The sequence below is a fragment of the Sciurus carolinensis genome, chromosome 4 (assembly GCF_902686445.1).
Source record: "Sciurus carolinensis chromosome 4, mSciCar1.2, whole genome shotgun sequence".
In the NCBI taxonomy this organism is placed as follows: domain Eukaryota; kingdom Metazoa; phylum Chordata; class Mammalia; order Rodentia; family Sciuridae; genus Sciurus; species Sciurus carolinensis.
This window is the reverse complement of record NC_062216.1, coordinates 22,040,085-22,066,023: the sequence shown is the minus strand read 5'-3', so window position 1 is coordinate 22,066,023 and position 25,939 is coordinate 22,040,085. Positions and strand designations below refer to the sequence as shown.

General features: G+C 33.1%; 1 protein-coding gene across 1 annotated transcript in view; it reads left to right on the top strand.

Moving 5' to 3' along the window:
- Spock3 (SPARC (osteonectin), cwcv and kazal like domains proteoglycan 3) overlaps positions 1-25,939 on the top strand; it is a 439,938-nt gene that overhangs the window by 305,260 nt on the left and 108,739 nt on the right. The window contains 1 exon segment of the mRNA XM_047551520.1: positions 9,811-9,934. Within this exon segment, the coding sequence (XP_047407476.1) occupies positions 9,811-9,934 (124 nt within the window).

The window sequence follows — 25,939 nt, the reverse complement described above, 5'->3', positions numbered from 1 at the left end:
CAAGGAATGCAGACTGCTCTCAGAAGCTGGAAGAGGCAGGGAACAGATTATCACCTGGATCCCCCAGAGAGACTGTGATCCTGTTAACAGTCTGACTTCAGTCCTGTGACACTGAATTTAGACTTCCATGCCCCATAATTGTGAGAAATTAAACTTCTGTTGTTTGAACCAGCAAGCTCTGGGTGATCTAGTATAGCATATATAGGAAACAAATACACTCCACAATCTTAACACACTATTTCTGGAAGCAGAACCTAATCAAAGGAAAAGCACAAATGTAATTGGGCAAATTGCACAGAAAGCAAAAGAGTATGGCCACTCCAGAGGATGCTGCAGTTAAATCCAATTTGTGTATAATCCCATGCTATGATTACAATGACATCTTTTACTGCCCAGCTGCTTTCTGGTTGCATGTGAATGGAGAGGCTCAACATGAAGTTAGAGATATTTTTAGGCTATAGAAAGTGGCCTATTCTTTAAGTGGCTCCATTATCTCCCAAACTTTAGACTTAGAGGAAATGGCAGAAATAAGGAAGAAAAGAACATTATGCACAGGCATGTCTATTCATGATTTGACAGATGAGAGGAGCAAGGTGGAGACTCAGAATTAGGGAAGTGTGAGTGTAGCTTGCATCAAATGGGAAAAAAACAGGAGTGATCATTATAATAAAGGAATATGAGGGACTCTGCATTTGGTAGTGAACACATGCTTGGGGAGTCAGAAAATATTTTGCAAAAGAAATGATATCCATGTTGGGACTTGAAAGATGAACAAGTTGGTGAGACAGGTCATAGATTGTCCAGATCTCTTAACCACGGGAAAACTCCACTCTGAGCTACATTTATCCTTTTGTTTACAAACAAATTCTGAGTTCCATGATTCGGAGACTCTTTCTCCCTATTTTCTTCTGATTGTAAACTAGCTCCTGAACACATTATAGGTATATTCATGAGTTATTTGATAGGGTGAGTAAGTACTCCTGGTAGGTTAGAAAATGAGACTAGAGATAAATAAAAATAATAAAAATGCTTTTAAAAGGCTTTTTTCATGATCTTTTATATACGGTACACATTATTGAGATAACATTTCTTGAAGATCATCACTCCATCTAGCAAATCTGACATTACTCTGATAACCCTAGATTCAGCATATGCTTGAAAGTATATTTTTTTCAGGATAGGAAACAAATACCAAAGAGTAAAAGTATAGGCTTTTTGTTTAGTTTTACTAATTAGTTATTAAGTTGAAACATACTGTCAAAGCTAATTCATAGTGAAGGTTTTGGATTCTTAAGCCTGTCAATCACACTCAAGCAAAACCTGGTTGTTCCTCTCTCCTTTTTGTTTTTGTAACCTTCTTTTTCCAATAAAGCAATAAGTAGATTAATAATTATGACTTCCATGAAGACAGTACATAAAAGAAAGGCTATGTTTTTCTTCCCTGAACTTTGGTTGGCCTTTAATAACTGTTTTCTTAAATAAAATGCAGAATTCAATTGCCAAATGCTTCTGTTAAGGCTGTCAGGCCTCTTTTTTGAAGACCAGCTAAAACATTTCCTTCTGTTTATAAATGAACAAAAATCAAAAGAATTTTTCATCTTCAAGACATATTTTGAAATACAAAATATATTTTGAATGTTCAAACAGAATAATTTCTCATGACTTTGAGAGATGGTCCATTGTTAATCATTTTCTTCTAGGTAGAATATTACTTCCTTTTAAAGTTATATATCTGTCACTGTTATTTTTGAAATGTGAATTCATTTCTCCAAATATAGAAGCTTCCTGGTCTTTAAGATTCACACATTTTTGTGAACTTAAATATGAGTTTGTACTTTGCTTGGTGCTGGTGCTAAAGAGCTCCTTAAGGTTAAAGCATTAACCAAATTAATGCTTGAGAACTTGCTTTCCTTGGAAACATTTTTGACTGAAAAATCTGAGGAATTTTTCAATTCTTATTTTAAATATAACAAGTTAGAATTAGTGACTATTCTTATATGCTCAAATCAGGAATGAAAATATATCTGCAATTCATAAGTGAAACAATTAATACATAATCATTCTTTTTACAAATTCCCTAAGTGAGAATCAAATATATGATGTTATATTATCAATTTCACTTTATGTAATTTTTACATTTAACTAGCCAGGTGTACTTATTAGACAATAACTTGTAGTGGTGGTGAGACTTCTAAAGTAAAATTTGGGATATATTTTGTTATTTTTTACTTATAAAACTAATCTAGAAATGTATAAAACATTGGAATATAGTTTTCTTAAACATTTAAAATTGTATATGTACATTTATGACAAGAAGAAACATGCATGGTGAAATGAAAAGGGGAATACTAAAAAAACTAAATTACAAGCCACAGAAGCTTAAGGGAGGTCATTAATTTCCCTAAACTTCCCTCTTCCTAAGTTCACGATTTAAAGAATAGCACATTACACAGGATTGCTAAAATGATAAATAAGATGAGAAACGATGTAGTTATATATTCTTTGCTCCTTTTCTCTATAATTCAACATATTCACAAAAATGTTTAATTTCAAAGCATTTTTCCTTATAGTATTTCTCTATTCTCAAAAGGAAAAGTACTTTGACTTTTATTATGCAAATAAATAAACAAGACACTTACATGTTTTCTATATATTTATTTCCATTTTGGCAGATCATGACTTTTAAATATGTTAGGTTACCTATTTTACCACTTTACTTATTTCCAGTGGATAAGGCAGTGGAAACTCACATAATGGATTCTTTCCAATTTTTGTTCTTATTTAAAATTTGACTCTCTTTTTTTGTAATTATTGTTCTTGTTACATTATAATCGTACATAATAGTGGGATTTATTATGCCATAATCATACATGGTCATAATATAAGTTGATCAGTTTTCTTCCCCAATAGCTTCCCTCCTCCCTCTACCTTTCCCTCTGCTCTACTCTGCTGATCTGCCTTGTATTATTATTATATATACTCTATACATATATATTTAAACATATATATATATACACTCACACACACAAGTGGAATTCACTGTAATATGTTCATCCATAGATGTGGCATAATTAGGTAGATTTTGCTCCAAAATGTACCTTTCTAACATTTATTCCAATGACTTGAATTAGGTATAACTATTATTTAGGTAATTAGTTTTTCATACAAAGTATATGAATTTGCAATATGTTTCCACCTAATTTGCTGGAAAGAGATTCTTGGATATTCCTAGTCCATAACTGCACTAATGATTCTTTATATCTAATGCAGTCAATATACTTTGCAGTAGAACACACATGTTCCATGGCTTAATTGAAGATATCTTTAGTAATTAAAATATTGTTTGGAATTAAATACTTAGAAACAACATTGCGGATTAGAACCCTGTAATCTGTATTTGATATCAACTACATTTCAAACCTATATTGATCCTTTAATCCACTGAAGTTCAGTTTGAGAAGGATGTATACTTGTGTCATTTGTAGTTGTCTATTTTGAAATTTCAAAATTATTCATGGTCTCACAGATTATCAATATCTTTCCCATTTAAGAAACCTATATACTTAACAGGATGTATATTTAAATATCATTATCACTTTTCCATAATTCAAATCTCTTGATGATAACATAGCTTTCTAATAGGATCAGTGACATTTTTGATAGAAAATTGCTCTCACTAAAGGACTTGTCATATTAAGATCTATGTACAGAACAGAGATCCATGAAATAATGCAATTTGAATTGTAATTTCCTAAGTAACAAAATAACTACAAACTTTTTTTGTGATCTTTTCAAAGACAGTGGTACTCATTGTAAATTGTCCACATCTCTTTAAACACTAATGTTTAATGTTATTACCTCTGTGAAGCAGGTGTTCTAAATTACCACTTACTTTGGCTTCTTGGTAATATTACTAGATCCTCTTAGCTAGTTTGGTAAACATAGTTGATGATTAAAATGTATCATTACGACCAGTTATTAGGATGTATTCAATTTATGTTAGGAACAGTTTCAGAAGGTACATTTTACTAATTATTTCTACCACTATATTTTAAAATTATCTAGAAATAGACTTCTTATGTGAATCTTTATTCTTCACAGAATACATAGAGCAAGTAAGGTTTTTAATTATATTGCAGATATACTATGTTGACTTATTATATAGAATTTGTTGTTTTATAGTCACATTGCTCATTATATTCCCTGGCAAAATGTTTTTCATATTCAGAGTAATTGTTTTTCTTAAAATTAGGTTATCATTTATGTTATTTTGTTTGCTCAAATTACTGACATATACAAGACATAAATCATTTAAAATATGTAGTAGCTGGTATAGTTTCATATAAATTCAACATTCACATAAATTTGCTTGTTCTCCCCCATACAAAATAATTTACTGTACTCTGCTAATACCATCTGTCTTTTCCTAAGACCCATGGCATAAAAGCAGTGAGGGTGGCCTTCTTTTCTGAAGAGTTACAGCCAACAGGGAATGAAACATGACTAGCCAGTCCTATTTTAAAAAAGAACTCTTCCACAACTCTGGCAGAATTTAACAAACTGACTGCCTTAAGGAAACGAAATGTTAGGCGTATTGAGTGGACAAGAAATGCATCATGTTGCCACCAGTTGAGAAATGTGCAGACACTCTCCTCGCTTGAATGCTCTTTTATTGGATTATAGGCAAATTCTTGGATTGGAGCAAAGTCAATAAGAACTAAGTTAACGTTGATGTACGTAGAAAGGAGGAAATGTACCTAAGAAACTATGACTTAGATATTACTGATTTCCTTTCAAGTCAAATACATAATACACAACGTGACATTTTATTTTGTTTGCAATTTTAAGGCCTTGAGAACTGAGAATTTCTAGTATGTGAAGTCAGATTCAGGAACTGCAAAGTTTTAGAAAAATGCATATTCATTTATAATATAAACATACAATATTATTTATCATGATTTATTGACACAGTTCCTTGGAATTGTAACCTAAGTATTACCTAATACTTAGATATACAAGTGTCACCTATTTTTTAGGTGTACTTTCATGGAAGTCATGCCTCTTTTTTTTTGCAGTACTGGTGATTGAACTGAGGGCCTTGTGCTTGTGAGGCAAGCACTCTACCAATTGAGCTATATCCCATCCCAATGCCTCTTGATTTTATCTTCTCACTTTCTTTAGTTATCATATAACAGAATTCTCTCCATGTCTGTCGTTTTCTATCTATAAATGGCCACGCTTTACAACTTTTGCATTCCTAGAAAGTTTTTATCCCATGCAAACTTATCCTTTATACCATAATGATACACTTATTACATTGGGTAAAACTAAATTACATTTGGTTGAAATCCTAACATATGGACAATGTGCACTGTCTATGCTCCTAAATTTGTTGAAAGTCTTCATGAAAATAATTTTATTAAAGATTTATGATTCATGGATCACTCAAGATCTAATGATCCATAATGATGAAGCCTATCATTTCACAAGTGAAGAAATTAAGACCCAAGGAGGTTACTGATTTGTCAAGACTGATTAATGATATGGTCATATGTGAAACAAATCAAATTGGAATGTGATTTTTTTAAATCATTTTGGTAACATCATTTATCCTGTTTGCCAAATTGATAGAAACTCCAAAATATGGATGCTTGTTTCAAATTATATTGTTAAAATGTGCAACATGATTAACTGAACAGAAAACTAAGCAGACCTTAATTGAGTAAACAGATGTAGCAGTGATTAACATTGTACTTATTAGAGAAATTAGAAACTGGTTTTTTTTTCATATGAGACTGATGTGAGAAACTTATACTTGAGTATAGAACAGACTAGAGTAAAAGGTAAATAAGAAATACAAGGTGATGCTTCAGGTTATATGCAGATAATATGACTTCACTGCCTGGAAAGGAGACATGGAGAGAAACAATACCAGTGGTATAAATTCCTGTTAGTCATTTTTAATTTTCAACAATTAGAAATATAGTAACAGTTATGTTGGTATGAAAATAGCTTAGTGCTCTGCATGATGAAATTTAAAAATGAAAATTAAAATTTTGAGGAAAATATACCTTGATTTTGTTTATTGTGTATTATTTAGTGCTTCATTTTCCTGGGTTCTAAAATACAGTATTTTTGCTTCTTAGGGGAAATGGTATGGGCACATATAGGATGACATTAGAAACAATAGATTTTTTACTTGATTCAGTAAAGCAAAGTCTTTTTTAAAATAGTTCTTTCAGAGTTATACTTTTCAGAGTTGCTCTGCAGAGGAGTTTCTAAATGCATTAACAATTTTTCAGTCATCTTGAATTTTGTATTTCATTAATGGAAACAAATTATATTACCCATTACCCTATCTGATAATAATTCAAAATAATTAACAGCAAGTGACCTTTGGTATATAAAAAAATTAGATTTATACCCAATGGTTGAGGTATTTTCTATAGCTGAGATATTTAGATGAATATGTGCAATCATTCTCTTGCCAGATCTGGTTTTTCACCTGTCATTTCTCCAGCCCCAGTTGCCAGGCAACCATTTTGATAGCCTGCACCAACTTACCTTATCCCAAGCATGTTCCTTTGCCTGTCTTGGCCTGAAATTATCTCTGTAACACATTCTGCTCTCCTTAAAATAGGAACTTTAAAATACAATTAAAAAACAACAACAAAAGATGAACTCCACTTTCATGTAATTACATATGCTTACATATTACATATAATAAATACAGAGATATTACATCTCATAAAATTTCAGTTATGACCTCTTTCTACTTTATTGATCTTCCCAAGAACAGAATATTTCAATTAATAAAATTGTAACATTAATTCCGAGATGCACTCCTGATGCCAAACCAAACAAATTTTGAGTCACAAGATACCTTTTTGATAAAAGGACTCTCAGAATGCAAAAATTTCTTCTATGATGAACAGAGACATATATAATTGGACAAATGAAGTACTTCACAGTACTGAGGTCACAAATGTCTACACTCTGGGCAACCTGCATAGCCTCCTATGGCTAAGCCCTTAGCTAAGCCTTTCTGACCTCTATCATTAGAAATTATCAGTTGCTTAGAACCTCTTAAGCCATTTTTAATGAAATACTTTATTTGCCTAAGTGTCTGTTGCATTATATTATTTGTTTTTGTTTTCACTTATAGAAGACTTGTTTCATCAATTATCAGTATTTTCCTCTGAAATAATGAAAATGCATCTTATTTGTGCATGTCCACTGATTTTATCAGTACCTTGTTAAAGTGCTAAATCTGTAGAAATATTTTTTATTTAAATAATAAAATTCTTAGAAATCCATTTGTATTTTTCCACTAATTTCAACATAGAATAAAAAACATTTTTAAAATGGGAAAAAGCATTTTATAATGCTCTTTGTTGTACTGAAATGTAATTTGATTCATTGAAAATGGAATATTAATGTTTTTATGTATGATGCATCAGTCTGAGTAACTAGCAAAAGTTACTTTTTTGTAGCTTTGATTTAAGAACACGTAAAAACCATAACATTTAGAACTTCAGATTTTAAATTTAGGTTCTACTTTTCTAAAGTATTTTGTTAAAGGTAAAATCTGCTCTATCAAAATCATCCTTTGATGACAAAATATTAAGACTTACTTTTGGATTTATTAATTACTAAAAGTGCATGATTTATTGTTCTTTATATGGTATGAATTATATTTATTAAACAAATTCTTGTTAATTTAATGTAATCTAGAGTCTATTTATTTTAAAATAAACATAATTAAATATTCTATCTGTTTAGGCAATGTCCTACTTTGGCATGAAGTCCAAATTGAAATGTAAATATATGCATACTATGATGTTGATGATTAAATTTCACTTGAGAAAATCCTCATCAGGTGCAAAAAATTTACACACAGAAAACCCCATCATTTTAGTGATGTACCTTAGGAATCTGAAAATATTTATGTTGTTCTACAAGATTGACATTGAAGAGAACAAGAATAAATATGCTTCTTTTACCTCAAAACTTACTTTACAAGTACATTATAATTTCACTTTTTAAGATCTCTTCAACTTTAAGAATTTCTAATAAATCTTGCAATTAAAAATTATTTCTGGATATATTTATTCTTTGAATTAAATGTTAAAGATTTTCTAGTGAGTCATCCAAACATATATTTATAAGAGAAGTTCATAATTATAACAATTTTTTAGTTTCTGTATTTCATTAGGATTTTTAAGGCTATACACATTAGGAAAGGGGACAAGGTAGATCCAAAAGAGTAGGGATAGGCCATAAGCAATGGAGGGGTCTCATATCATCCACCCAATTTATTACTGTAATCTTAGTTCATTATAATAAATTGTTTTTCATTGATGTGAAATCCAAATTTGGTAGTACTTTTCCTAATGTATCTGGAGAGCAAATCATTTTGCTTATCCTTATACCTTGTTATGATTACACAAAGTGAAAACCATTTCCATTCCTCTCTCCTGCAGTTTTAGAATTCAAGTCTTGAAGTGGTATACAATACTCCAGGTTTTTCAGTTACTATTTCAATTCCCATTAGGTTTTTATGCCAATTATTTAATTAGGAATAACAGTATGGCTATTTTTTCCCCATTGTTTCTATTATGGAATGAATTCTGGAGACAGACAGCTTGTAATGTAGTTTATTCAAGCATAATTTACAAAACTGAAATGAAGGAACACATTTGGAACTCTGGGAGGCTTTGTGAAAGTCTTTTTGGATGCTGGGGAGAGCTTCAGATGTCTTAATGTCCATTTAAATTTTAACAAATTTTAAACATGTAGTTTAAACTTTTTTCCCTAAATGAGACCCCCCCAATGATGCTTCATAAATAGTATTTTGTGACCACCCTTGGGAGAATCTTTTTGTAGTTTTGACTTCTGGAAAGAATATGGAAAAGCTAAAATGAGACAAATATTTCTAGTAAAACATCTTCTCTTATTCTCATGCAGGCATCAGATTACACTCTCCATAGGCGATTATAACGAGTGAGTGCTGATTAACTCTAAATAGTCAATGTTTTGATACAGAGTCTCTATTCCATTCCTTCTTGTTTATAAGCCCTCTCTCTGTTTCTGTGTAAATTATTCACACAAATAGCAGAGGAATAACACAAATGAATGCAAGTAAAGACACAAATACTTCTTGGCGTAGGTAGCAGGAGAGAATGGTTTTACCCAAGTTATTTTAGATCAAAGCCTAATGGATCCATTTTGAGAAACTTCTGCACAATAAAAGGGGATTTGTTATCACTAAACCTACTAATTTTGTTCTCTAAATACAGATAGGTGCTGGGAAATTGTTGTTCTTTATTACTATTTTCTCTAAAAGTAAGATGCTCTTATTTTCAAGCACCCAAAAGTAAATTAGGCGCCTCTTTTTTCACAATGTTCCTAAGAGAATACCAGGGCAGTTTTAAAGAAAGTGCCAGATGCACAAGTCCTATATTGCTGAGCAAGTGTTGCTTCTGCTTCTGGGGCTATTGAAAACACATTTCACAGCTGTAGATTAAAACCAAAGAATCCACTCAGTGAACTACAGCTATAGTCTACTACAGTAAATAGCAGAAAATTTTTAAGGAAATGTTTGATTAGATACAAATATTGAAATGTGAAACAGAAGTTTATAATAAAGAACACTGCAGAGATTAATACAATGAAAATGAGAATACGGTTTACTGATTCTGTTTTTCAAGAGTTGATATGACAAGAAAGAAAAGACATGTTAATAGAAATGTATTTGTAAAATTAAATGCACTAAGTGTGGTTGCTTTCTTTCTTCTTTCTTTTTAACAGTATGAAAGAAGTAGGGGTAGGCCATAAGCAATGGAGGGGTCTCACATCATCCACCTGCAAGCCGTGCCCCGTGGTCTATACCAGCCCTGTTTGTGGTTCAGATGGTCATTCCTACTCCTCTCAGGTAAAAACAAATAGTTCCTTAAGGGGATGTTAGCATGATCATTTTGAGTTGAAACCCACTGGAGACACTGCATAATATGCTACATTATTTTAAATACATTTTTTGAAAAAAAATCTAAATTTGTAAATGTGTCCTGAGTGTTTTGGGTAAGACATTATAAGAGGTGGTTCCGTGTGTCTATCTGCTGAAGTTTTAAGGTGTATGTAGAAATGGAGCTATTGTTAAGAGAGGGAATGGATGTGTCTGGTTTTTCTCAACAGTTCTTCCATCTTTTGTGTTTGCAAAATTCACATAGTTATTAACAGGGAGTATGAACCTACTCACATTATCAAAGCTCGCATATAATGACAAGTAAATTACACATACTTATTAAGTTACAATGAAGGATACAGGTTGTAATATCCAAACTGGTAGGTAGGAGCTACCTGGGAAGCAAACTTTAACCCTAACTTTATGAAAATTGATGGTTGAATAAATTGAATTAATGGAGACATTGAATGTTTTCTCAGGCATCCAGCTAAGATGACCCTATGTATGTCTCAGCTTTAGAAATACAGTAGATATTTCAAAAGTACTGATATGTTTGTGCCAAGGATGTCATCATCCCTAGAAAGTGCTAATGACAGTCTAACCCTATTTGTTTGGGGCTGCTTTTAGGATGGTCCTTGCTTTCACAACTTGATTTTGCATTATACCAAATTGCCATCAGAGATGATCACCACAGGCCTGAGACTATGTTGGGGGACTCATTTTATGATCCCCGTGTTATTAAGTACTTAAAACACAGTCCTCACTGACCCAACTATCATTAAGTAAATTCATTCCTCTGTATTTCCAGTTCCATAGGGTGCTTCATTGTTCTTCTTGTGTATTAGGTACACAGCAAAGCCTTAGCTTTCAAATCATGTGTTCGTATTAATGTTGTCATAAAACTAATCTTGAAAATAATCCATATTTGAAATATCATCTTGCTATTTTTTTGCATGGGTCATTTTAAATAAATGCTTTATTTACATAGAAAGATATAAAAATATGCTTGGAATGAATATATGGATCTTCAGAAATCTCAAATCATCATCTTTATTGTTGTCCATTCAAATTTAACTTGGTGACTTTTGCACTGTGGACCACACATTCTACTCTTTATTGTTTTCATTGACAGTAGGGAAGCTGAACTGTCTAAAACAATAAAGTTGAACAAAACTCTTAACCTCATAAGAAATTATCCTTACTGTTTTTACATTTGTTGTGATTGAAATTCAAATTAGAACTTCCACTTGTTTTTTCCCTGTAAAAGAAAGTATTGCTGTAGGCTATTTATAGTAGATCAAGACCTAGGATCACAGAAGTATGCCTTGTTTTTTTTTTTTCTTATTGTAAACAAATGGGATACATGTTGTTTCTGTTTGTACATGGAGTCAAGGCATACCATTTGTGTAATCATAAATTTACATAGGGTAATGTTGTTTGATTCATTCTGTTATTTTTCCCTTCCCCCCACCTCTCCCACCCCTCTTTTCCCTCTATACAGTCCTTCCTTCCTCCATTCTTGCCCCCCTCCCTAACCCTAACTCTAACCCTAACACTAAGCCCTCACACCCACCATTATGTGTCATCATCCACTTATTAGCGATATCATTTGTCCTTTGGTTTTTTGAGATTGGCTTATCTCATTTAGCATGATATTCTCCAATTTCATCCATTTGCCTGCAAATGTCATAATTTTATCATTCTTCATGGTGAAGTAATATTCCATTGTATATATATGCCACAGTTTCTTTATCCATTCATCAACTGAAGGGCATCTAGGTTGGTTCCACAATCTGGCTATGGTGAATTGAGCAGCAATGAACATTGATGTGGCTGTATCTCTGTAGTATGCTGATTTTAAGTCCTTTGGGTATAGGCCAAGGAGTGGGATAGCTGGGTCAAATGGTGTTTCCATTCCAAGCTTTCTGAGGAATCTCCATACTGCTTTCCAGAGTGGCTGCACTAATTTGCAACCCCACCAGCAAATTATGAGTGGACCTTTTTCCCCACTTCCTCGCCAACACCTAATGTTGTTTGTGTTCTTGATAATCGCCATTCTAATTGGGGTGAGATGGAATCTTAGGGTAGTTTTGATTTGCATTTCCCTTATTACTAGAGATGTTGAACATTTTTTCATATATCTGTTGATTGCTTGTAGATCTTCTTCTGTAAAGTGTCTGTTCATTTCCTTAGCCCATTTGTTGTTGATTGGATTATTTGTATTCTTGGTGTAGAGTTTTTTGAGTTCTTTATATATTCTGGAAATTAGCGCTCTATCTGAAGTATGAGTGGCAAAGATATTCTCCCACTCTGTAGGCTCTCTCTTCACATTGCTGATAGCTTCCTTTGCTGAGAGAAAGCTTTTTAGTTTGAATCTATCCCAGTTGTTGATTCTTGCTTTTATTTCTTGTTCTATGGGAGTCCTGTTAAGGAAGTCTGATCCTAAGCCCACATGTTGAAAATTTGGACCTACTTTTTCTTCTATAAGATGAAGGGTCTCTGGTCTGACTCCAAGGTCCTTGATCCATTTTGAGTTGATTTTTGAGCAGGGTGAGAGATAGGGGTTTAATTTCATTTTGTTGCATATGGATTTCCAGTTTTCCCAGCACCATTTGTTGAAGAGCAAGCAATTATGGCATTCATCTGGAAGAATAAGAAACCCAAAATAGCTAAAGCAATCCTTACCAGAAAGAGCGAAGCAGTGGGTATCGCAATACCAGATCTTCAACTCTACTACAAAGCAATAGTAACAAAAACGGCATGGTCTTGGCACCAAAATAGAAAGGTGGATCAATGGTACAGAATAGAGGACATGGACACAAACCCAAATAAATACAATTTTCTCATACTAGACAAAGGGGCCAAAAATATGCAATGGAGGTATGCCTTCATGGAAAGGTCATTTTATATTTTTCCGACTTTCACTATGTTTGAACAACTCTGGGAGACTCGTTATTTTTTGCACAGTAACTGTGAGCTCCAAATCCATTCTGACTCTGATGGTCAACCAACCCCCTCCCTACCACATTGTTAATCCCCAAACTGAGTAGTCCTGATATGGTACAGGCTGGCCAGAAGCCAGATACTTTGAGTCCTGGGTGTAAGACTCTATAGGCAGGTTGGAATATCAATTTCTTCCTTATTCATGCTTCTTTATTTTGGAACCCCCAGCATTTGTTTGTTTCAGTTAAATGACAGGACTAGGGTATAATTTTAGAAAGTAGATGGCTTTTCACAATGTGACCAATTTTGAATAACTATTTTACTGGAGTTCAAACTCAAACTTGTAACTTTACGAAAGAGTCTCAACAAAGTAAAAACTGCATACACCAAAACACAAATGAGCAGATAAACAACTATGAAAATATAGGTTTACTTGAAAAATATTGGAAAATTTGTGATTTTTATAAGAAGTATTTTTGTAGCATTATTTTCTTTTTCCTCTTAAGATAAATGATTGACTTTTTGGTGAAGTATGTTTAGTCTTTTTAAAAGAACCAATGATCACTGAATTTTTTAAATAATCAGCAATGTCAGAAAAATAAAAATATAACTGTTCAAGCTTATTTAAGAGGTAATCATTCCTGAAATCAACACAAAAATGAAGGTCTTTGTTTCTTCACTTCAGGCAAAGTCTATTTTGATTGTATGTTAAGCTTCAATAAGAACTAGGAATCGTTCCCCAATATAGAAATTGTGTTAGACAGTGGTTATATTTGTCGTTTGCTTATGTAAATTGTGTATAACATTTACTGTGAGCACAAGTCAATAAATAATACTAATGTTTTAGAACTGAGCAGAACATCTATAATATGAATTCCCTGAGGGCAACAGAGCATGATTTTAAACTCTTTCAATCGTATTTAGTTATGCAATGGTGGGCAGTTCAACTAAATCATGGTGAATTCCCTAGAAATGAGATTTGCTTATGAAATTGTCTATGTGCATGTGTTCACCTGCATTGAGAGGAGATGAATAGAAAGCTTATCCATTTTATACTGAAGTTCCCAACCTAGCTGGAGAGACACTGCATAAATGGTTCAGGTTGAGACCCCATGTATAGAAACTTTTCAAGCTCCCCAGGTAACTTTTATGTGTAACTATGGTTGAGAACCACTGATATATCCTTCATGTTATTGCCATGAATTCTTTAAAAAAAATATATATGTACATATATATATATATATATGTTATGTGTATGTATATATGTACACACATTTGTATGCATATATGTATATATGTGTTTATATACTAGAACAATAATAATAACAGTATTAAAGGAGGATTCATATTATATTCTAATATTCTAATATTCCTCTTTAAACTTCAACATTCCATTATGTTTGATTCTTTCTGTCATTTATTTTTCCATAATGAGGCTTGTTGTTACTTAACTCTTAATAATTCTAGTAACTGAGTAACTATATGTGCACTTTGAAAGGTAGATGATTCCTGACACCTCATCATTAAATCTTACTATGCTAAATCTATTAGTATTTAGTATTTAATTGCTCCACCTTCCTTCCTCTGAATACTTTGAGCTGAGATCATTTTATGGTAGGAAATCAATATTGGGAAATTCTCAGGCACTTTCTATTTAAATTACTTTTCAGCGTAGACTCGATTTGACCTTTGGCTTAGGTATGCCAACTCTATTGAGGTCACACCTCCAGCACATCATCATAATCACTTACTGGGATAAGCTCTCATTAAAGAACTGAACATGAAAAGAAAGAATAACAATGGACTTGATCATAAAGTCTCATATTTAAAAGGAACTCAATAAGATGGCAAGGGCACTAGGTCCCTTGTATGAATGACATCATATTCAGTGAGATAAACCTCTATAGCTGAGGGTAGTTCTAATGTTGAAAAAAGCCATCCTTGCCTTACCCTGATTTAGATTCCAGAATTCCCAATCCTTACCTCTGGAAACATATCATGAAATACAAGGGCATATTCTCTTGTTTGTGGTTACTGGAAACATGACTTCCTGGATCAATTTAAAATGGGAACAAGAAGCTCAAAAGCACTTCCAAAGCAGCCTAAGGGGTAGAATATTATTTAATTTTTTAAAAATCCTATCGCCAGTATTTTAGAATGATCTCACATATGTTCATTTATTTAGATATAAACTTTTTTTGTGTAACTAATATGTGCTACACTTGAGACATTCAACATGGTTTTAATAGAAATTCAACCCCCTGTTTTACAGAGATATTTGATTGTATTTATCATATTAAATTAGATTATATGACTGTGATATTAGTTCAGTTAAGAGATTTTAGGAAGCAGAAAAATATCATGGAAGTAGCATAAATTTCTGACAGAAATAAAGGGTTTGAAATCACTTAAAAATCCTAAGAGTTCAGCATGCTATGGGTATCAGTTGAAGGAAAAGGGTAATATTTTATTCTTATCAATCAAAAATTACACATTAAAGAGAAACTAAATAATATACACTTGCCTATAAATATTTCATGTGTGTGTTCAATATCATTATGAAATCAGAGATGAAATATGATTTTTTTGTCAGTTGAATTGCAGAATTAGAAATAATTTATGACAAAATAATTAAATATTTTCTGGAGAATGTAGAGTAAAAATAAATTCTAATTATTTTTGTCTTCAATCCTGAATTTATTTTCTATTCCCAGTAATGATTCCTATATATAGAATATTATGTGTTCTATACATTGTATTATTTCATTATTAGTGTATTTCAACGTACACATAAAGTTGAGGGAAATGATAAGTTATAGTCATGAATGACTTTTCTCTTTGAGAAAGGAAAAGGAGACATGATAAAATTAAGTATGAGCATGAACATGATGTATAATTTGTATGAAAGAATCAATATAGTAAACCAAGTGCTTAGACTGTTTTTTTGTTGTTGTTGTTGTTGACAATTTATGATTTATTAGTAATAGTATTCTTACACTTTACCAGTGTAATAGTTAATTTTGTGTATTATATTGACTTGAATCATGGAATGTCTAGATAGCTGATTAAATGTTATTTTCTTTTTTTTATTATTATTGTATGCAAATGGGATACATGTTGTTTCTCTATTTGTACATGGAGTCAAGGCATACCATTTGTGTAATCATACGTTTACATAGGGCAATGATGTTTGATTCAATATTTTTTGTCCCTTCCCCCCCACCCCTCCCACCTCTCCTTTCCCTCTATACAGTCCTTCTTTCCTTCATTCTTACCACATTCCTTATCCCTAAACCTAAACCTAACCCTAACCCTAATGCTAACCCCTCCCACCCCCCATTATATGTCCTCATCCGCTTATCAGCGAGATCATTCGTCCTTTAGTTTTTTGAGATTGGCTTATCTGACTTAACATGATATTCTCCAATTTCATCCATTTGCCTGCAAATGCCATAATTTTATCATTCTTCATTGTGGAGTAATATTCCATTGTATATATACGTCACAGTTTCTTTATCCATTCATCAACTGAAGGGCATCTAGGTTGGTTCCACAATCTGGCTATGGTGAACTGAGCAGCAATGAACATTGATGTGGCTGTATCTCTGTGGTATGCTGATTTTAAGTCCTTTGGGTATAGGCCAAGGAGTGGGATAGCTGGGTCAAATGGTGTTTCCATTCCAAGCTTTCTGAGGAATCTCCATACTGCTTTCCAGAGTGGCTGCACTAATTTGCAACCCCACCAGCAAATTATGAGTGGACCTTTTTCCCCACATCCTCGCCAACACCTATTGTTGCTTGTGTTCTTGATAATCGCCATTCTAATTAGGGTGAGATGAAATCTTAGGGTAGTTTTGATTTGCATTTCCCTTATTACTAGAGATGTTGAACATTTTTTCATATATCTGTTGATTGCTTGTAGATCTTCTTCTGTAAAGTATCTGTTCATTTCCTTAGCCCATTTGTTGATTGGATTATTTGTATTCTTGGTGTAGAGTTTTTTGAGTTCTTTATATATTCTGGAAATTAGCGCTCTATCTGAAGTATGAGTGGCAAGGATATTCTCCCACTCTGTAGGCTCTCTCTTCACATTGCTGATAGTTTCCTTTGCTGAGAGAAAGCTTTTTAGTTTGAATCTATCCCGATTGTTGATTCTTGCTTTTATTTCTTGTTCTATGGGAGTCCTGTTAAGGAAGTCTGATCCTAAGCCCACATGTTGAAAATTTGGACCTACTTTTTCTTCTATAAGATGCAGGGTCTCTGTTCTGATTCCTAGGTCCTTGATCCATTTTGAGTTGAGTTTTGTGTAGGGTGAGAGATAGGGGTTTAATTTCATTTTGTTGCATATGGTTTCCAGTTTTCCCAGCACCATTTGTTGAAGAGGCTATCTTTTCTCCATTGCATATTTTTGGCCCCTTTATCTAGTATGAGAAAATTGTATTTATTTGGGTTTGCGTCCATGTCCTCTATTCTGTACCATTGATCTACCTGTCTATTTTGGTACCAATACCATGCCGTTTTTGTTACTATTGCTTTGTAGTAGAGTTGAAGATCTGGTATTGCGATACCCCCTGCTTTGCTCTTGCTACTGAGGATTGCTTTAGCTATTCTAGGTTTTTTATTCTTCCAGATGAATTTCATGATTGCTTGCTCTATTTCTGCAAGGTACATCATTGGGACTTTATTTGGAATTGCATTGAATCTGTATAGCACTTTAGGTAGTATGGCCATTTTGACAATATTAATTCTGCCTATCCGGGAACATGGGAGATCTTTCCATCTTCTATGGTTTTCTTTAATTTCTTTCTTTAGTGTTCTGTAGTTCTCATTGTAGAGGTCTTTCACCTCTTTTGTGAGACAACACAATAATACTAGGCAATTTTAACACACCTCTCTCACCACTGGATAGATCTTCCAAACAAAAATTGAACAAAGAAACCATATATCTCAATAACACAATCAACAATTTAGACTTAACCCACATATATAGAATATACCATCCAACGAAGAACGAATACACCTTCTTCTCAGCAGCACATGAATCCTTCTCTATAATAGACCATATTTTATGCCACAAAGCTACTGTTAGCAAATACAAGAAGATAGAGATACTACCTTGTACTCTTATCAGATCATAATGGATTGAAATTAGAAATAAATGACAGAATAAAAAACAAAAACTTCTCCAATACCTGGAGATTAAATAATACACTATTATATGATGAATGGATAACAGAAGACATTAGGAGGGAAATAAAAAAATTCTTAGAAGTAAACAAGAACAAAGACACATCATATCAAAATCTCTGGGACTCTATGAAAGCAGTACTTAGAGGAAGATTTATTTCATGGGGTGCATTCAACAAAAGAAGTAGAAATCAACAAATAAACTACTTAACACTACAGCTCAAAGCCCTAGAAAAAGAAGAGCAGACCAATACCAAAAGTAGTAGAAGACAGGAGATAGTTAAAATTAGAGCCGAAATCAATGAAATTGAAACAAAAGAAACAATTGGAAAAATTAACAAAATAAATAGTTGGTTCTTTGAAAAAATAAACAAAATTGATAAACCCTTAGCCACACTAACAAAGAGAAAGAGGGAGAAAACTCAAATTACTAAAATTCGGAATGAACAAGGAAACATCACAACAGACACGAGTGAAATACAAAACATAATTAGAAGCTATTTTGAAAATCTATACTCCAACAAAACAGAAAACCTCGAAGACATCAACAAATTTCTAGAGACATATGAATTACCTAAACTGAACGAGGAGGACATACACAACTTAAATAAACCAATTTCAAGCAATGAAATAGAAGAGGTCATCAAAAGCCTACCAACAAAGAAAAGTCCGGGACCAGATGGGTTCTCAGCCGAGTTCTACAAAACCTTTAAAGAAGAGCTCATTCCAATACTCCTCAAAGTATTCCATGAAATAGAAGAGGAGGGAACCCTCCCAAACTCGTTCTATGAAGCCAATATCACCCTGATACCTAAACCAAAGAGAGACACATCGAGGAAAGAAAATTTCAGACTAATATCCTTAATGAACATAGATTGTTAAATAAAGGTTTCTTTTACCTTTTCATTTATAAAAAATTCCACATAGCCTTTCTGTGGCAGAGGAATGCCTTGCCTGTATTATTTTATTGATTAATTTCCTTTTCTACAATTTATGTTGAAGAGATTTGACTTCATTTCCAGATTTTTATTACTGTAGAAAGTCTGGTACACTTCAGATGATGAGCATCTTGGAAGACCATTGCTGAGGTCCTGAGTGAGCACACTCTGATTTGAGGGTTAATGTTCTGCTCTGTCCACAGTTAGAACTCACCTGTCCTTCTCCTCCAGGGGTGTGTGTTTTGAATTATTTTATGCCTCTTTCTTTAACCTTTACATGGACAGGACATAGATTTACCTTTATGGCCTGTTCAAGACTCTTGAGTTAGTATGTTAAATTTCATGAGTTGAACACAAATTTTTCACTAATATCTAAATTTATATCTTGATACATTTTCAAGGTTGTAATCTTACTATGTGTAAGCAACTATGTGTTAAAATGGTCTTTTTTAAAAACTACATTGATATTACTCTGTTTATGTATTTAATTATTTGACATGATTCCTTAAGAAAATGAAAACTTAGAAACTTCATGTGTTTCAAATATTGATCATCCATAATATAATATCTAAACCTAAACAAGTTTGATCTACTTGTTTTATTTATTCACTTGCCAATTCCACAATACACTGAAAAAAAGACATGTGCTATCACCCATTCAAGTAACCAGTGTGACATAGATGAACTATGAAAAACTGTCAAATTTAGTGAATATTCCAAACCCTTCCTTATTAAATGGAAATGAAGTATTTGACATTGTTATGACAGCCTCTTATCATCTTCTGTCTTTTTGTCTTAAGTCCCTGAGTGGTCATTACTTGAACAATGACTATGATACCTTCAGAGAGAGGCTTCCAAGAGAACACGTGCATTGTCCCAGAAAACTTTAATACTGTAGCCCCGGTCACTGGCCTAGCTATGGGGATAAGGTGAATATAGTGAGGCAAAGGCACAGGTACCCTGTATTTTTTTTTTATTTTATTTTATTTAAACTTTTTTTTGAGACAGGGTCTCACTATGTTGCCAAAGCTGGATCTAAACTCCTGGACTTAATAACCCTCCCACCCTAGCTGGTCTCTCAAGGGACTGGGACACTGGGCATGTCCTGCAGTGCTAATTATTTTTTTTTTGTCTTCCATTTACAATAACTTCTATTTCCATTTTGTACTATGAGAATGCATGACCTTTTCATTACATTAACTTCCATAAGTTCATACATACAAACATGAATACATGTATATATACTTATATATGTATACATATATATTCAAACATATATATGTTAACTAACTTTTTGTGGTGCATACTTTACAGAATTTAGAGAGAGTAACTTATTTCTCTTTTATGAATGAGAACCCTGGTATAAGGAGAAATTGAGTAATTTGATCAGTGACACTCACTTAAGTCCAAAGTTCATTCTCTAGCTTTTCCATTTTTTAATATGAACTTGAAGTAGATACCTATTTCCAAAACTTTTAATTATTGGTATTTATTTTTCTACATTAATACACATAATTATTGTGATAAATACATCTATTTGAATATTTTAAAAGATTGTAATGTATGATTGTAAGCCTATATAGAGTCATTTCTCCTTCTCTTGAAATCTGAGATGTCAGAGCAATTTTCAAAAATATATTTTCTAGGATTCTTACAATATAAGTCTAATTTATAATTTTTACTGTTTTTACTTTCTACAGAAAATAATCTTCTATGTTTTCTCCCAGAATTTTTAACATTTTAACTTGTAACTTTACAACTGATACATAGTTATTATTTTTTGTGTATGGTTGAAGTTTGTTTTTCAAGTTGTAGCCTGACATCTGGATCTTCCTGTGTAGCACCTTGCCCCATAGAATTTTTTTGGTTCTTGTGTCAAAAAACAAAATGGCCCTAAAAATGTTGGTTTGTCTGTCTCTATTTTACTTAGGCTTATACCAGGCACCTAGATTTTTATATCTTTATCCTAACTTTTGAATTCAGGGACTGTTTTAGTTAGCTTTTCTGTCCAAAATTCCTGACAAGAACAACTTTGAGGAGGAAAAGTTTGTTTGGGGCTCCTGATTTTCAGAGGTCTCAGTTCATAAATAGCCAATTCCATGACTCTGGGCCCAAGGTGAAGCAGCACATCATGGAGGAAGAGCCCAGAAGAGAAAAGCTACTCAGCTCATGGCAGGTGGGAAAGAAGAGAAAGGGAAGGAGAAAAGGACTGCAGGAAGGACCACCCCAGGGAACATCCTCTGTGACCCATCAGTCCAGCCAGCCTCCACCTGCCTGCGGTTGCCACCCTGTAAGCCCATTCAAACTAAGATGAATGGACTGGATTTTATCTAATAATACAATCATTTTATCTATGAATATTCCTGCATTGACAGGAGCATTTGGAGGATACCTCAAATCAAACCTATTCAATTTTTAACATTGTTTTGGTGGTCGTCCTTTGCATTTACGTATAAATTTCAGATTCAGTTTGTCAGTTTTCACAAAAAACAGAATTGTGATTTGGAGTTTATTGAATCTGTAGGTAAATTTGATAAAAATTAATATCTGAGAAAAATTGAATTGTCAACTCCACACACTGATATATCGCTTCATTCAGTTAGATTTCACAATTAACATTTGGCATTTTTCTGTATAGAGGTCTATAATGCTTTTTGTTGAATTTATTGCTAAGTCATTTTATTAGTGCAATTATAAATTTAATTTTTATTTTTAATTGTTTTTAGTAGATTCTTATATAATTCTTTTTCTGTACTGATTTTGTATGTTGCCACTTTTTTGTTTACTTATTATTTCTAGTAATGTTTTATAGATCTCTCAGAATTTCTTGAATATCCAGTCATTCTTTATATGATGAAAAGGCAGATGTGTCTCTTCCTTTTCTAGGTTTGATGACTTTTATTTCATTACTTTGCCTTATTGTTCTGGTTAGGTCTCCCAGTAGTGTTTAATGTACCCTCTTGCGTTATTCCCAATTTAGAAAGAAACTTATAGGCATTTTCACTAGTAACTCCAAAGTTATATATAGATTTTTATATGTGAAAATAAATTAAAAACCTTAGTAGAGTAAATGTTAACCAGTATTTCTGCAGCCATCATAGAATAGAGAAATGGAATGCCAATATCTTTTGTTACTATGGATCAATAAAAGAAAGGAATAATACTACATACATGCACTCATGGAATTTTTGTATTCAATTTTATTTCTTAAATTATAAAATATTTGCCTTTTAAAAAAGTATCATATTTTATAAATATTTCATAGTTCATAAGAGTTCAGTTTCTCAAAATCTTAAAATATTTGTGAATATACATTTTCTTCAGAGAAGTGTAATAATAATAACAATAATAATAATAGGCATATACAATTATAACAGAGGTATTCATAAGTAGCATTAGTATGAATTGTTAAAATAATTGAGCCATATTATCTGGTAATATTCTAAGTATTTTATATGTTATAGTTTAACTTTCAAAGCAAAATTGTAAGATATATTTTATAGTGATCCCCAATATGCAGATAAATGAAAGGAATCCCTAGGAGCCAGGAAACTGATAAGTAGCATTGCTGGAGCTGAAACCCATCTTAGAGCTCACACAGTTAACCACAGTACTGTATTTTGCAATAATACTGCCAGAAAGATTTATCATGTGTGCATTTTATCTCTATAGTCTCCTTTGAAACATCAATTATTCATCATTTTTCCAAGATAAAAGAACCATGGGAGGCAATAGGACAGATTTCAAGGAGTGATATACTTTCCAGCTCTTTAAAAACTTATATTGTAGCAAGGTAAATAGGTTATCCAATGTGCACAGATACCACTAGCAAGTTCCATTCTTATTCTGTTGATATTAGTTATTCTAGCTAACATATTCAAAGAGTTTCTAGGAAGTTCAAAATCAATACACATACAGTCCCTTTGGAAAAGTTTCTTTTGTCAATGATGCACAACTCATACCAACAAAGAAAAGAATCTAAAAAAGCTCACATTTTGTGAATGCCTAATATATGTTAATCTGTGTTCTAAGTTATTCATGCAAAATTAATGAATTAAATTAATGTCTTAACTTTATATGCATTAATTTATTCCTTATAAGAAGGCTTAAAGACATATTCATTAATGTTATCTACATTTCAAAGATAGTCTGAAACATAAAGATGTACAATATGTTATTAAGGACAGAGAACTAGTAAAGAGAGGGACTAGTATTATTAAGTATAAATATGAATAAAGCATGCATGATATAAAACTAATGATATAATAAAATGGTTTTATATAATAGAGTACACTTAGTGATATGCATTAATATGCTATATAAGTAATGAGGATAATATTGCTCTAAAGATATGATTTTAAAATTAATACAAAAAAGAAACTTTTTTTAAACAAGGAAAATAATATGCTATAAATAATATATACTTTATAAACTTGTTATTATATGAATTATAAAATAAATACAAAAGGATGTGACTGTCATACCCTTTATGTTGAACACAGACAAATTACATATTTTCCCACAATTTTTTTCCAGAGTCAAGGACCAACCACCTTAACAAATTCTGTAAACCATTAAGATACACTTAGAAGTTCAGGTAGTTCCTCAAGCTTCCATCTGTCTTTTCTACCTGATATGAGGATTTAATCTAGTGTATTCGTGATTGCATAGATCCCATATCTTGATCTACAGGAGGCATCTGGGAAAGTTATAGCATCCAAAATATTTTACCCAATGATTGAGCTAACCTTAAGGTCTTCTTGTATCAACTTTTCTGGTTGGATACTTCCTGTATATAAAGAACTTCCTGAAAGGTATTCATAAATAATGAATCAGGTATACCATTTGTATATTGGTAACCAAGAATGAATTTATTTTAGAGAGATTTCCTGTTAGTTGAGGGATATCTGGTAATGTTTCTCAAAGCAGCTCAAGGACTCTTAGACCATTCCTGAGGCATAAATCACCATACTATCAGTACTGAAGCAAACTGGTGTCTAGTTTCTTGCATTCAAGAAATATAGTACCAGTAACAAACATGGCGCATTGCAGAGAAAGTACTGTTAAAACTGGTGTGGCCCTGCAGGTAGGGACTTAAATGATTCAGAAGTCATAGGATGACAGTACGTTAAATATGGCCTTCCAGGTTGCTGTCTCATCTTAGGTTTTCCAATTCAGAAGAATTGACTCTACTCCTTGATCTTACGGTGACAGCTTGAGGGGGTAGTATGACAGCTTGAAGGCTTTTGTAACTTCCTGTTTTGCAAGTGAGCAGTCTTATTGAATTCATCCATTTCACAAAATTGATGAAAATGAAAGAGGGAAGACATCTGGAGGTGTTGGCAGTTGAGGGTCAGGGCCATCCTGTTCTGTTTCTAGACTTCTCTGTAATGTTAGCCAGATTTAGAAAGGGAGTTCTGTGGAAGGCGGACGTGGCTGCCAGGTAAAGCTAAGGCACTGGGAACACTTCCACAGAGCCACACAATTTCATTTTCCTTGGAAAGATGCAGTGGTGCCTCTGAAAGATAAAAATTATCAATATCTCTCACTCCTCCATTTCTCTCAGGATCTAAGAAATGCCTGGTGTGCTCTCCCTCTATCTCAAAATTAGTAACTAAATTTTTCCATTTCTTTCCATTGGCTCTTAAACTCCACATCCAAACTTTCTATTCATAAGGGTATAGCACAGGAGTGACAATGGCATTCCGTTAAAACTAGAGAGACCAATTATCTTCCCAGACTTTGGCCTGCCTGAACCACTACCAGGGGACTCAGATCTAGAATTGAGTTTAAATTCCTGAGGTTCTCTTTGGATAGTCTGCCACCTGGAGGATGCAACAACCAGATCAGCCTGTGGCTGCACTTAGGGGAAGTAGCAAAAATTCTCATACCCCTTCAGGATGAGGGACAACAATATTCAACCATCAAATTGTTTTATTAAAGTGTGTGCACAATGTAGGAGTGTGGGAGGTGGAATCAGAAATCTTTTTGAGTATACAACTTAAGAGACTAACCCCATCTAAACAATATCAGATTCTTTTAGATGGTAGGGAGAATGGAAGATCCATTATATACCTTGCTGATCAGTTCATTATTTAGTAGATCTGGTGATAAAAGGTTTGGTACTGTCAGATTGCAAACAGTCTAAAGAGCAAAACACATGACCCAGATCAGTTTCAGAGGACACAATAATGGAACCAGAGTAAGATGACCAAATGGAATACTAACAGCATTACTAGAAAAAGTATCAACAGACATTTGTACCTCAAAGGGTTCATTAGGGTAGTGGGATTCCCAAAGTTAGGGGGCACAGCTTGCTGGATGACTTCCTCACAGCTTCTTGGTTTAGCTCACATAAAGGACCAAGGAAAAGGTCTGAGTGAGGAGCATAGACTTACCTATACCAAAAAAATGCAGTAAGTTCCTACTTTTTGGTGATGATGAGCAAAATAAGCAGTTTTTCTTCCCTGCTAGAGACACTGAGTCTTGTGAAGACACCCAATAGTCCTAAGGAGCTTTACCTAGGGAGCAGGTCTTTGAACTTATTTGAATTCATCAGAAAGACTGAGAAGAAGAACCACTGATGTTGCTAGCAGGAGAAGACAGGTGTCTCAGAGAGAAAATCCTACTATAGGCTATCCAGGGCCTCAGTGGATTGTATATATCTAACCACATTGGTGAGAGCCATTTGCTTTACTCAGTTGGATGTATTATAGTATTTTGTAATATCAAAATTAGTTCCTCAAAATAAAATTTTAGATGGAAAAGGAAAGTTTCCCTCAAGTAAGGTGGGTGTTATTGCTTGGTGAAAGGAAGAGTTTATACACAGAAAACAATGTTGTAGTATGCACTACAGAGTAGGGTATTTTTAAAGTTGTTGTTCCTGTGTTTAACTCCCTCCTTGTGT